Below are 14,145 nucleotides of genomic sequence, written 5' to 3'. Positions count from 1 at the left end.
TTCCAGTGCTCCATCACCCTCATTGTGAACACATTCTTTCACATGCTGGTGCAGAATTTCCTGTGCTCTATCTTGTGGCCATTACCCCTTGTCCTGTCCCCGCAAACCACTGAAAAGAGGTTGGCCAAATCCTTCTGTCTCCCAAACCTCAGGTATTTATACACATTGATGAGATCCCCTCTCAGTCTTCTCTTCTTCAGGCTGACCAGACCCAGGTCTCTCAGCCTTTCCTCATAGAGAAGATGCTCCAGGCCCCGTATCATCTTTGTGACCCTCCACTGGACTCTTTCCAGGAGATCCCTGTCTTTTTGTACCAGGGAGCCCAGAACTGGACACAGTACTCCAGGTGAGGCCTGACCAGGCAGAGGGGAAGGATCACCCCCCTTGACCTGCTGGCCACTCTCCTTTTAATGAATGCCAGGATCCCATTGGCCCTCTTGGCCATGAGGGCACACTGCTGGCTCATGGTCAGCCTGTCGTCCACCAGGACCCCCAGGTCCTTCTCCTCAGAGCTCCTCTCCAGCAGGTCATCCCCCAGCCTGTACTGATGCATGTGGTTGTTCCTTCCCAGGTGCAGGACTCCACACTTGCTCTTCTCAAACCTCATTTGGTTTCTTCCTACTCATCTCTCCAGCTGGTTCAGGTCTCATTGAATGGCAGCACAGCCTTCTGACATGTCAGCCACTCCTCCCAGCTTTGTGTCATTGGCGTACTTGCTGAGGGCAGACACTATTCCCTCATCAAGGTCATTGAACAAGACTGGACCCAGCACCAACCCCTGAGTAACACTGCTGGTCACAGGCCTCCAGCCAGACTCTGTGCTGCTGATCACCACCCTCTGAGCTCAGCCAGTCAGCCAGTTCTCAACCCACCTTACTGTCCACTCCTCTATCCCACACTTTCTCAGTTTTGCTACCGGGATGTCATGGGAGATAGTATCAAAAGCCTTGCTAAAGTCAAGGTAGATTACATCCACTGCTCTCCCCACATCTACCCAAATGATGATGCCATCACAGAAGGCAACAAGGTTGGTCGAGCACGACTTGCCCTTGGTGAATCCATGCTGACTACTCCTCATGACCTTCTTCTCTTCCAATTGCTTGGAGATGGCATCCAGAACAAGCTGTTCTAACACCTTTCCAGGGACAGAGGTGAGACTGACTGGCCTGTAGTTTCCCAGATCCTCCTTCTTGCCCTTATTGAAGACCTGAGTGACATTGGCTATCCTCCAATCTTCAGGCACCTCTCCTGTTCTCCAGGACCTTTCAAAGATGATAGAGAGTGGTTCGGCGATCACCTCTGCCAACTCCCTTAGCACACATGGATGTATCCCACCGGGATATATATTCTAGTTTCTGTAAAGAAGTGTAATTAAAGCAATACAAAAACTAAACTAAGTCTTGTTTAACAGTCAATGACCCTGCTGGCCAAAGCTTCTCAACTATTTAGTATTTTGCAGAAAGAACAGCTTAGAAGCACAACAGATTGCACTCCTAAGCTTCACAAATATTTGCAAAACAAAGTATTCTTATGTCTTACATAGTTGCTCTTCACAGACACAGAGAAGTTCAAAGTAAAGAGAACTCTACAACTCCAAAAAGCCATTAAACCAAAAAAAAAAAAAGAGATTTTTATGTTGGCAGCAGAACCAGTTCACCAGACAGAGCCCAGACCTTCCCAGAACACAGAGAACTGTTAACACAGCAACCCCAAATCAGAATCACAAACAGGAAACTCACAGACTATACATGTCCTAAAGCGATGATAAAACCCAACAGTGTAGTCTTAGTGACTTTTTTATTATTATTATTTTTATTTATTTTTATTTTTATTTATTTTTCTTAAGATACATCCCCTCAGGCATCTATAATAGCCTTTCATATAAGCTCTTTCACATCTTTAAACACTAAAACAATGTAATAACAGGCCAATTTATTAAGAAGTTCTTTAAAAAGACACCATAAATTCAGCCTTTCTTAATCGATACCAAAGTCTTCACAAACTGCATAAACTCCCCCTATCACAGGCATTTCTTATGTAGTCCCACAGTTACATAATTAGCACATCAATTTCTTTCACTTTTGTAATTTTATTTCACTTTGTCGCTTCTCACACTGCAAGCAGATTTTTTTATTTCTGTCATTTATCTTTCAAAGTGTTTGGGCATCCTAGCTTTAGGTGTTCTATATGATGCATTATTGCAGAAATTAAAAATTTCATTTTATCCTGTGTGGTTTTAATACAACTCACTAGCTGGCAAAATTACCATTTTTCACCCCACTTCATCCTCTCACAAAGGCCTTTATCAATACTAGTGCCTTGTATGAGTGCAGCAAAGAAAGGACAGTGGTCCCCACAACTGCAGGAAGATGCAGAAACCAAAGCTTTTTCCCACACTTCACAGAAGTTGCAGACTATTTGGGTTTATTGCATGTTATTATTATCAAAGCTAATATTTCCTTAAAAATCACAAAGTGTGTCACTGTACCCTAATAACCTGTTTTGAAAGCAGACTTACTGAGGGATGAAATGAGCTTACCAGAGTCAAATTATACATGGGAACATCCCCATCCCAAAACAGTGGTCGTATGCCTGCTCTGCTCCTGCTGTACCCTTCAGGCATCCTGCCGGGTTCCACCTCCTCATTCAAGCACTGGCAAGAAGCCAGCTCCAGCATAGTCTCCAGGTTGTTTATTGTACACTGGTCCATCTAGCCCTCTACCCAGTCCCACTCACATGTTTTCCAATTTAATTGAGCTGTTTACCTAAGGCCACCATATAGGAGGTCACAATTTTATCCCCAGCTTGCATGGATATTCCTCTTTGTATTCCATAGGGTTGTCCATATAAGATTTCAAAGGAGCTTAGTCCTTCCTTTCCCCTTGGTATATGCAAAAGAGCTAAAGGAAGAGACTGAGGCCAAACTGAACTTGCTTCTTGTCCCAATTTCACAATTTGCTGTTTGATTAAATGGTTCATTTTTCTACTTGGCCACTTGACTGAGGGCAATATGTGGTATGAAGTTGCCAGTCTATACCCAAATGGCAGCTAATTTGCTGTACCACTTTTGTCCCTGTCAGAGGATATAGTTGCTGGAACTCCAAAACATGGTATTATTTCTTGTAGTAATATCTTAGTTACCTCCCGAGCCTTGGCTGTTCTGGTTGGAAATGCTTCTGGCCATCCTGAAAAGGTGTCAGTTAATACCAACAAATACCAGTACCCCCCTTTTCTTGGGAGTTTGGTGAACTCAATCTGCCATTGTTGTCCAGGCCCATTACCTTTTCCAATTTGGCCCATTTTTGGCTTGGGAGTGTTCTTGGGATTAGTCTGGAGACAAAGATCACATTGCTGAGTTACCTGACTTACTGTGGTATCCAAATCAGGCCCTATCCATTCTCTATTTAAAAACTTTGACGCTACTTCAGCTTCCCAGCATGCTTTATTATGTTCTCCAGTTACCATTCAATTTAATATGGTATCACATTTTTCCCATCATTTATTTATGTTAAACCTGCACGTAACATTTTCTGTTTACATCTTAGAATATTCTACTTCATTTTCTCAAGCTTTTGTTAATGCCTGGTTTTCTGTTCCTGGTACTAGTGCCAAAATTTGACTTTCAGATGCCTGTTCTACCACCCCTTTGGCTCCTGCATCAGCCAATCTATTTCCCCTTTCAATATCAGTATCCCCTGCTTGATGTCCTTTAATGTCAATTTTAGTAGGCAGGTATACCACTTGGAGTAATTTCAGTATCTCTTCTGCATGCTTAAAAGTCCTCTCTCCTTCCAAATTGCCCCGTGTGTATGCACTACACCAAAGGCATATTTCAAAAATTTATCTGTAAACAATAAGATTCCTTTTTCAGAGAAGGAGCCAGGTTATGCTCCCTATAGCCCTAATATTGCGCCGGTGGCAGCAGAAGTCGCTCCAGGAAGGGAGACAGGGACTGTAATTAACACTGTCCCTAGAAGAGGAGCGTACTCTAGGCTCTGGCAAGAATTAGAACAAGGTAGAAGAGATATTGAGAATTTTTCCTTCCCTGATACCAACAGTACTAACACTTAACAGTGTACCCTCTTAAGTGAACTACCTCCCCTCCTTACCAGCAGAGAGGTTAGGAGTTTTAAGAGGAGAGGAAGTCTTCAATTGAGGACCCCATCAGGCTAGCTTAACTATTAGACCAGTTCCTATGACCTAACTTATACTCTTGGTGGGGGTAGAATTATGTCTATAAGTATGTTGTTTACAGGGAAAGAAATGGGAATGATCAGGAGGAGAGCTGCTATACAAAAATGGGAAATAGTTCATCCTCCAGGACCAGGGGTAATACCAGCAGGGCAGAAATACCCTCTTGCCGATCCTGGCTGGAATAATAATAGTGTGCAACACAGAAATCATATGAGACACTTGGGGTCAGAATGAGAAAGTACTTGGGGAAGAATCCAGAGGACCCGGTATCCCAAGGGCTCTTGAAAGTTCATTTTGTGATTAAAACCTGGCAAAATACACAGAAAATGCTCCAGAAGGTGGAGGGATGTCGTGAACAGACACTGGGGGGCCCTCCTGCGGGAGGCCCAGAAGGTGTGTGTCAGAAGGGGAGATGAGAATTAAAAGCAGAGAGCGAAACAATCATATCGACAGTGTAGCAGGTAGTGAGGAAGAGGGTTGGAGAAAGAGGAAGAAAATCTTCAGGGGGAGTCAGGGCCAGGATGGAAAGGAGAGGAAGAGAGATGAAGGAATGGCAGGCAAGGAAAGCTACCTGCATTGCACCCTGAATCCAAGCAGGGACAGGCTTTGATGGGAAGTGTGGCCAGGCTGGCCACTTCAAATAGGAATATCCGGAGAGGAAGGAGGAGAGAAGGAAAATGGGATTAAATATGGTATACTGATATGTTGTTTCAGCATCCTGGAGGGAAAAAAACTATGGAATTAAGTTGGCCAATGACTGAGTCTTTTGTGAAAGTACAGGCTGGAGAAAGATAGAAAGAGCTGTTAAAAGAGTTATTGAGGGTGTTAAAGGTGTGGTATGTAGTGTCTGACAGAGCTGTCTGAAGTTCAGGGAGCAGGGAAAGAGGATGTAGGCATTATCTAAGTAACAGTCTAGAAGTTTTGGTATATTTGCTGTGATGTTTGGTCAGTTTCCCAAGTATGGGGTGGGGGGGGGGAGGGAGGGAGGCAGCCTGCTCCACAGGCCGCAGGGGGACTTCGGCTCTGGTGCCTGGAGCACCTCCTCCCCCTCCTCCTGCACTGACTTTGATATCTGCAGGGAGGTTTCTCACTCCTTGCTCTCAAGGCTGCTGTTGAGCAGCAGGTGTTTGTTTGTTTGTTTGTCTTCGTGGATGTGCTCTCACAGAGGCATGGACTGTGTTGCTCATGGCTTGGCTCTGGGCAGCAGTGGGCCCCTTTGGGGCTGGATGAAATTGTCCCTTATCTGCCACGGGGAGGCTTCTGGATTTTTCTCACAGGGGCTGCCAGTGCAGCTCCCCCCTGAACCTCACCATAGAACACAATACACTGGGGCAGCTAGGTCATTACTGGCCTATAAAGTATCAGGGGTTAAATTAACTAATGAAACCCTAAAAGCGATAGGGGTAGAAGGGGCTGGGATAACAGTGCCACTTCTGGGGGATCATCTGAATGAGACAGTGGGGTCATCTGAATGAGACAGGTGGAAGTTGCAGTGGCTGCAACTTTGCCAGCTGACTGCACTGTGTGAGGTACAGCTTGGGACCTTCCTGCCTCAGGAGGAACCCGAAGCCTGGGGTGATCCCCAGCACCGAGCTGTCCTCACATGCTGCCCGAAGTACATGTATGTGAAGTCGGATCTCCCTAGGAAGAAGTTCAGGCCGCCATGTACTCCCAGCACTGGGTACATGAGTTCATGTCACCAACACTCCAGACAGATGCCTGATTAAGGAGGTATTAAGGAGGCATTGGGGAGGCAAGGACAAACCCCAGACAAGGACTGTATATCTCAAAACAAGACACTGGAACTCATGATAAGGAAGCGGCAGACAGACAGAAACAAATGTAAGGACTATAAATCTCAAAACTGGACATTGGAATTCATTATAAAGATACAACAAACGGAAGAATTAGCCAACCAGCTCTTGCAATTAGCAACAACCAGCTCTTGCAATTAAGAAACATGCCAATTCAGCAGATTCCTGACCAAAGGTGAAAAGTACACTGTGAGGAAGATTCGGGGTCTTCCTCCCAAAGACCCCTGCCCACGTCCCAAAGACCCCTGCCCACAATTCTTGGGAGGCTCTACGCAGGCGCAAGGTGCCAAAAGGCTAATTAGCATGAGAAGCAAGGGAAGGCGGGAATAGGTAATGCATATGTATAGGTGCTTGTAGAATATTGATAGATTGATTGTATAAATTCAAGACTGCTTTCTGCTTTGGGTATGCATGATAGGTGGAGAGATCCCCCGTGCATCCAGCGCTGCAATAAAGAATATACCACTTAAAGGAATTTTGGCTTCGATCTTTGAATCAGCCTAACATAGGGACCTGTCCACATGGCGCACGAATGCACCCCTGAGGCCTCTGGAAGGGCAGGTGGTGCAGCCAGGCCTCCCCAGCCTCCCCCCAGGCATTTCAGGAATTTGAAGTTTCACAGTGGAATATTTCTGTTCCTAAAAGTAGTCTTAGGTAGGATAACTGTTAATTTTTTATTTTATTGAAGTCCCCAAGTGGAAACTCATTGGCTTGTTTATCCAATGTAATTTATTTTAATGTAAAATACACTTTTTTATGACAGAATACTTCTGTCTCTGATTTGTCTTTAAAACAATTTTTTGTTTCCGCAAGCTGCCTTTTTAAAAAAGAAAAGAGCTCCTTGAAGGGCTTAACTGAAAACTTGTTGCTGGGTTGTGTATTTTCTTGTTTTCTCCCCCCCAAACAAACAAACAAAACTTAGACATCACTTTTTGCAATTTGTACTTGTAATTTTCAGAGTCTCCATCCCAGAGTTTCTTTGGATCACTGGTAGGCATTAAAATAAAAATTGGCATTGTTTCTCTCACTTGTATTTCCAGTTCTAAGAACAACACATTTAATTAAATGTTCTAGATGTCTTTCTTGTCAATATCTTAGAAAAAATGGTTCATTTAATTTGTTGCTACATAAATTTTTACACAAAGTAAGTCACATACATTTACACAATGTAAGTCACATTCTAGGCTAATCTAAAAATAAAAAAGGAAGAAAAACAAAACCCTAAGAGGTGTGTGTCAAAAAAAAAAAAAAAAAGGCATTGAAATTCTGCATTGAAGTGCAGGAGGAATGAGAGGCAGCTTCAGTAAATTTTTTTGAGCTGGCCAGCTTTTAAAATTTAAAAAATTTTCAAGCATTAGCTCTGCCTTGCCCACAGCGAGACGAGTTCAGATTTTACATCTGACCTAAGAAGCTGCCACAGTGAAAAGTTTCAGCAAAGCTAGGAAAGTCCAGGAGATGGTGAGACTCACACAGCTAGCCCATCATGTTTTACATGAGACAGTGCCTAAGAGTAAGCGGTTCAAAACCTGGCTGTTCAAAGCTGATGATGCTTCAGAAGCAGGGCTTCTTCCAACTCTGTGCTCATCTGAGAGCCTGTATCAGGAGAGAACCCAGCCGAACGGTTTTATGAGGCAGAAAGCCAATCTTTCCCGATTACTCTTTTCTGTTCTTCACTGAACTCTCAGGACAAGCCCAGAAATAATCAGGAACTGCCTCTGCAGACTTTCAGACCCGAAGGCTCCGTTGGAGAAGCCGCTTCTCCTTCCGACTACGTCAGCCCCGCGGCCATGCCGGGTCAGGTCGGTCAGCGCCACACAAGGGCGGTGGAGCGCGGTGCTTCCCGGGGCGGGAAGTCGGAAAGTGCCGAAGCCGCTCGGGTTGGAACCGAAGGGCGCCGAGGCCGCTCGGGTCGGAGCCGAAGGGAGCCGAAGGGCGCCGAGGGCGCTCGGGCGGAGCGCTGCGGCCGGCGGGGGAGGGCAGCGCGGCGCAGCGCCCCCTGGCGGCGGCGCGGCGGGGGAGGCGCACGAGCGGAGCCGAGCCCGAGCCCGAGCCCGAGGAGCGGCGGCGGCCGGCGGCCGTTCTTGAGGGAAAGGGCGGCTGGAGCGCAGGTAACGTGGATCCTCGTCACCCCCGTCCCCGTACCCCGCCGCCCCCTGCTCCCCGCCGCCGCTACCCCGTGCAGGGCCAGGCCGCTCCGGAGCTGCGGGCCTGGGCTCGGGCCCGCCGCCTGTCAGCGCGGCCCGCCGCCCCTGGGAGCCTCCGGGCGCTGGCTCCGCTTCCAGCCGCGCCCGGGGAGCTTCTCCCGCGGGCTGCCCGGCCCCGTCGGAGCGCCGCGCTCCCCCTTTTGCTGCCTCGCCGCCCCGGAACGGCCCCGCGGATGCCCGGGGAGCGGGGCTGTTTCTCTTCCTGGGCAGGGAAGGGAGGTACCCGCAGCGTTTCCAGCGGCGCTGGGGCAGGCGTGCACAGGTCCTGGTGGCCGGCCCCTAAAATAAACGCGCTGCCGAGCCTCTCCTAAATACTTGTGGAAATATTCCACAACGGAAAACAAACCTCTGTTAACGCTCAGACCCTTTGAGAAACCGTCATACAGCATCCTGGTTTTCAAACTTACCCTATTTGCCATTGAATTAGACCATCATTTCTTTTTTTTACTCTTTAGGAGATGAGAACAGAGGGTGTATTCAGTTCTGCACATACCTTGCATGGGAGGAAAAGGGACAGATTAAAAAAAAAAATGCAGAGTGGTGTAGCATTAAGCTTATCATATAATCATAGAATATCCTGAGTTGGAAGGGACCATAAGGATCAAGTCCAACTCCTGGCACTGCACAGGTCTACCCAAAATTTTACATGTAGACCATGTGCCTAAGTGCACAGTCCAATCGCTGCATAAATTCAGACAGGCTTGGTGCAGTGACTGCTTCCCTGGGGAACCTGTTCCTCTTGGTGAAGAACCTCTTCCTGATGTCCAGCCTAAACTTCCCCTGCCTCAGCTTAATACTGTTCCTGCAGGTCCTATCACTGGTGTTTACAGAGAATAGGTCACCTGCCTCTCCACTACCCCTCGCGAGGAAGTTGTAGACCACGATGAGGTCCCCCCTCAGCCTCCTCTTCTCCAGGCTGAACAGACCCAGTACCCTCAGCTGCTCCTCATATGTCTTCCCCTCTAGGCCCTTCACTAAGCTTATGCATATTGAGATTTGTTTTTTCAAAATTATTAAACTGTAAATGTGTGACACCATCACACAAAGCCAGAAATCCGTGGTTTTGCTTATTTGATACCTCTTGCTTTCTCTTTGTAGGAATGGAGGGGGAAAAACTGATCTCTGCAACAGACACGCAGTATTCTAACGCGCTCCTTCAGTCTTTGAATGAACAACGTGGCCATGGACTTTTTTGTGATGTTACTGTCATTGTGGAGGACCGGAAATTTCGAGCTCACAGAAACATTCTTTCTGCCTCAAGCACATACTTTCACCAGCTTTTCTCAGTGGCAGGGCAAGTAGTTGAACTGAGCTTTGTAAGAGCCGAAATCTTTGCAGAAATACTTAACTATATGTATAGTTCCAAAATAATCTCTGTCCGATCTGACTTACTTGACGAATTGATTAAATCAGGGCAACTGTTGGGTGTTAAATTCATAGCCGATCTGTGCGTACCTCCTTCTGAAGGAAAAAGCACGTCAAACGAGGTGAAAGATGCTGCTTCAGAAACTTCAACTTCTAGCCCCACTCAAAAGGATGCTGAAACACAAGTACCTGCAATCAGGCAAGAGAGTGGGGATGTACTGGGGGGGATGCCGGTTATAACTGAATCGTTTTCCCTGCATGGAATATCATATGAGACTGCAAAAATAACAGTGAGCGACTCAGATGATGATGATGATGTCATTTTTTGCTCTGAGCTCGTTCCCCCAAAAGAATGTACTAAAGATACTAGTGCTGCAACCCACAACCAACCTTGCTCAAATGCAGCTGGAGTGTCTGACCAAAAATCATGTGGCAGTGGTGGCTCCCCACTATTGACTAGCCCCACAGCAACTCAAAAACTCTCTTCCTCTGCTAACCAGCTGAATCCAAAACAAATACAATCAAGTGCAGAATCCCTTGTCTCTGCAACACCACAGCATTTGACACCTGAGATTATTTTGCTGAATCGGCCTCCAGTGAATGCATCACCCACTGTTAGCTCCTCAAATCAAACACATGTGACCCCTACGATTAATTTGGTTGAGGAGAACCAGAAGCCATCTAACAACAGTTCCTCAGCTGAAACGGAAACAACTGCTGTTGATGATGTAGAAGAGGTGGTTGAAGATGACGACGATGTCATTAGCTCCTCTAGTCCTGGTTCAGTCAGCAGTAGCTCTTTGGTTCAGCAGCCTGCTGCATCCAAGACTGCAGCCTCTGAAGGATCAGGTGTACAGAAAAAACAGGTTGTTACGTTTTCACAAGAGCCATCTTCTAAGCCTGGAGAATTTAAAATAAAAATCTCAGATGTCCTTACTGGAAACAATAGGGAATTCAGTGCAGGCATTGCACCAAAACATGTGGTGGAAGGGCAGAAAATCATAACGTTAGATACAGCCACTGAAATAGAAGGCTTATCCACAGGCTGTAAGGTCTATGCAAACATTGGTGAGGACACCTATGACATAGTCATTCCTGTAAAGGATGATCCCGAAGAAGGAGAAGCCAAGCGTGATGAAACACCCAAAACATCTGGTGATGATTCTCCAGGCAGGAAACGCATGAAAGTTAAGCATGATGACCACTACGAGCTGATAGTGGATGGAAGGGTCTACTACATCTGCATTGTATGTAAGAGATCATACGTGTGTCTGACGAGTTTACGGAGACATTTTAACGTTCATTCCTGGGAGAAGAAGTATCCATGCCGATACTGTGACAAGGTTTTCCCTCTCGCAGAATACCGTACGAAGCATGAAATCCACCACACTGGCGAGCGGAGGTACCAGTGCTTGACATGTGGCAAGTCTTTCATCAACTACCAAATCATGGCCTCGCACATAAGATCAGTTCATAGCCAAGACCCTTCTGGAGACACCAAGCTTTACCGATTGCATCCTTGCAGGTCTTTGCAGATCAGACAGTATGCGTACATTACGGATCGTTCAAGCAGCATACCAGTATTAAATGAGAATGGAATTGTTTATCGTGTTGACACAGGAAAGGAGGGCACTGAAGGAACAACATCGAATCCTCCAGCCAAACAAATGACCTGGGATGATATTTTCATTCCACAGGGAAACGAAGCAATTTTTAAACAAAATCAATCAGAGGGTAGCACTGAATTTGAGTTTGTAATACCAGAATCTTACTGAAATGCATGAAAAGCTGGAAAAGGGCTTCAGTGCAGAAACACTGCAGCTGTTTTAAATGAACTGTTAAAATAATTGCAGAACAAATTGTTAAAGTGAAAACAAGTTAACTTGTTCTACCAAGTCACCAAATGGTAGCACTTAGATGGATCATTAGTAGCTGAAAGCAATTCATTGGAAAGTTTACTTGAATACAGATTAAGACATTTTCAAGGAGCTAGCAGTGTTTGCTAGTATGTTAATTTTGATCAAATCGTGGGGATTCGTAGCTTGAAAAAGGTACAGTTTGTTCTAAAGAACTAGAGATCTAAAGTAATTTCTAAAGTAATTGATGTATTTCCTATACCCACACTTCTTATGTAAACCCTTTCTTTCATGGTAGAACTTCAATGCTGAACTGTGTTTAAACATTAACCAAGAAAACAGTAAAAGTATTCATCATAGTCTCTTGAATGTGGAACCATTTAAAAAAATAATCCCACAACTCATTTTATTTTTCTGAGCAATGCATTACTGCAAGGGTCCAGAGTTTTTTTGGTTTTGTTTTTTTTTTTTTTGCTATCTGAAGGCTTTGAAATTTGCTTCTTAAAACTGAGAAATAACCCAAGTGCTGCGTCAGCTTAGCACTGAGACTGCAGAGGATCTTGTATGTCTATTTGGCTAGATTTTTAATTTTAAAAATTTAAAAATTTAAAAATTTTTAAATTAAAAACATTTTTTTTATTTTTTTCCCACTTATAGAATTAGTGTAACCATGTAAAAATGATGAACCAACAATCAAAAAATACCCCTCATCCCTCATAGTCCACGGTGTAATTCCTCTACAGCTGCCTAGTTGTTATCTGTTTTCAGTTTCAGGTTTGTTATATTGCCCCTTTTTTTCTCCTTGCACTTGGTACATTTTATGACTCCTAGGAGATGATCCAAGAAGCCCAACCTGAACAGAAAACAGTAGATCTGAGGAAAACAACTGTTTACTGTAGTTTAGCACATCAGATTTAGTGACTTCTTGAATTTCTGTAAATGGTAATATGAAAACTGCACAGAAATTCTAGTGATGACTGACTGAGCAAGGTTGTTTTGCATAGTGCTAGTTAGTTATTGTAAACTTTCATTGCTTAAATTACAGCTAAAAGTTTTTCTTCTCCTGTTTCAGAGAAGCGTTTTGGTCCTACAACCTTCAAAGATTTTAGGCATCCGGTATTCCTGACATAAAGATATTTAACTGATAAATGGTTCAAATACAACTGGAGCTATAAAAAAGGGTACCAGAAATGTATAACGATGGGAGAAAGAGAATGTTTACGTTTTTTGTGTAATACTCAATGCTTCTGTTTTGTAGGCCAAAAATTATATACGTGTTTATTTCCCAGATCATGTTGCGAATGCCTTTGAGTATAACAGGATATGCTTTCAAATGTTACAGGTTGGATGTAGTCTGAGATGGTATTGCAGCAGCCACATGTAATCCTCATAAGGAGTAAGTATTGATTGCTTGACGTAGCTGGCTGCATGCTGTGTAGAAATTTCATGAACTTTTGGTCATAAAAATGTGATCATTTTCTTATTGACATGACACACGGAGAATTAAGGATACACTGAAAAGTGTGCGTTCAGTGATAAAAAATAATGGCTATCAATATTTGCTGCTGATATATTTAAACCTTAAATTAAACTGTGCCTACTGAAGGTCTCTCTTTGGAGGAAAACTGGAAAATTAGGGCTTTGTAACTGTATTTTTGCTAGAAGACTCGTGCTTGCATGTGTCTCAGGTTCTTCAGTTTTCCTTGGAAGTGATTTTTGATATCCAAAGTCCAGAGGTCACGTAGAGCATTTTTTAATTTTACTTCCAATATTTATTCATTTGGAAACATGTTAGATCCTTCCTCTTTAAACTTTATGGGGCCATAAGCTTTTATATTTAGATTTCTGGCTATTGCACTTATATTTGTTCATTTGTTTTTAAACATTTAACTTCCACTTTAACTTAATGAAAAACCTTATGTAAATATTAAGAAATTGGCTTTGGGGTAATGAGTGAAAAAGTTGGAATCTGAAAAAGCATTTATATAAAAATTAACAATTTCAACAGAGTGCTAGAAAACCTCACAGTCATTTATACACGTATAAAAACATTAACAGATCTGCTGCAAAATGTAATGATGGTGGTTACATCCTCACTGTATGGTTTCTTTGGAGATTCATCCTATAGCATTCCAGTATACGAATAAAATAAAAAACAAAAAAATCACCTGCTTATTTATTTTGTACTGTTAAGGCATGCAGCTTAGAAAAAGATGCAGAAGCTGACAACTATATACATTGAACATTGAGTTCTACACCTGTTACCTATGAACTGTTCCATGTGAAAAATCAATAATTTTTGCCAGATCTGTATATACTTGTATAGTCTTTCTTTAACATACTTTTTAAAGTTGTGTTCCACTTTTCATTAATCAATACTTGGTATTAGTTCTTAGAGCTTTCTATGGCAAAAAATAAAAAGTTTAATTCCAGAGATGTGTAGCATGTTTCATTTCAATCACAAATCAGCTTCTGCAATCTGACGTGGTTGATGGCTAATAGTTCATACCATTCTTCTCCAGGTCTATGACAATAGCAGGAACCCTTCCTAGAGGTTGTTTTTGTTATTTTTATTTGAGGTTTTATTTGTTTTTCCTTTGATTAAGCACTTTACAAGAAAGCATTTTAGCTGAAACACTCTTCTGTATATTTTAAGCAGAATTTTGTTATATACGCTTACCCTCAGATCAGTAGAGTACTCTGTCCAACTAT

At 43.7% G+C, this 14,145-nt stretch overlaps 1 protein-coding gene across 2 annotated transcripts; it reads left to right on the top strand.

The window, feature by feature from the left end:
* The first annotated feature begins 7,857 nt into the window (after nucleotides 1-7,857).
* On the top strand, nucleotides 7,858-13,865 carry ZBTB33 (zinc finger and BTB domain containing 33). 2 transcript variants are annotated; one of them, XR_011101245.1, is made up of 3 exons: nucleotides 7,858-8,116; nucleotides 9,311-12,498; nucleotides 12,543-13,865. XR_011101245.1 is itself a non-coding variant. In XM_068697634.1 (2 exons), exon 2 carries the CDS (start codon nucleotides 9,313-9,315, stop codon nucleotides 11,350-11,352), a length of 2,040 nt encoding a protein of 679 aa, XP_068553735.1. In that variant the 5' UTR covers nucleotides 7,858-8,116; nucleotides 9,311-9,312; the 3' UTR covers nucleotides 11,353-13,865. The 2 variants fall into 2 exon arrangements, 1 of the variants encoding a protein (XP_068553735.1); XM_068697634.1 differs by having other exon boundaries at nucleotides 9,311-13,865.
* The last annotated feature ends 280 nt before the right edge of the window (nucleotides 13,866-14,145 follow it).

The sequence above is a fragment of the Anas acuta genome, chromosome 13 (assembly GCF_963932015.1).
Source record: "Anas acuta chromosome 13, bAnaAcu1.1, whole genome shotgun sequence".
Taxonomy (NCBI): domain Eukaryota; kingdom Metazoa; phylum Chordata; class Aves; order Anseriformes; family Anatidae; genus Anas; species Anas acuta.
Note: the sequence above shows the minus strand (reverse complement) of the source record. Positions and strands in the feature narration are given on the sequence as shown.

What these genes read in the sequence shown, in the direction of transcription:
- ZBTB33 (XM_068697634.1), top strand. Translation starts at nt 9,313, where the DNA reads ATGGAGGGGGAAAAACTGATCTCTGCAACAGACACGCAGTATTCTAAC.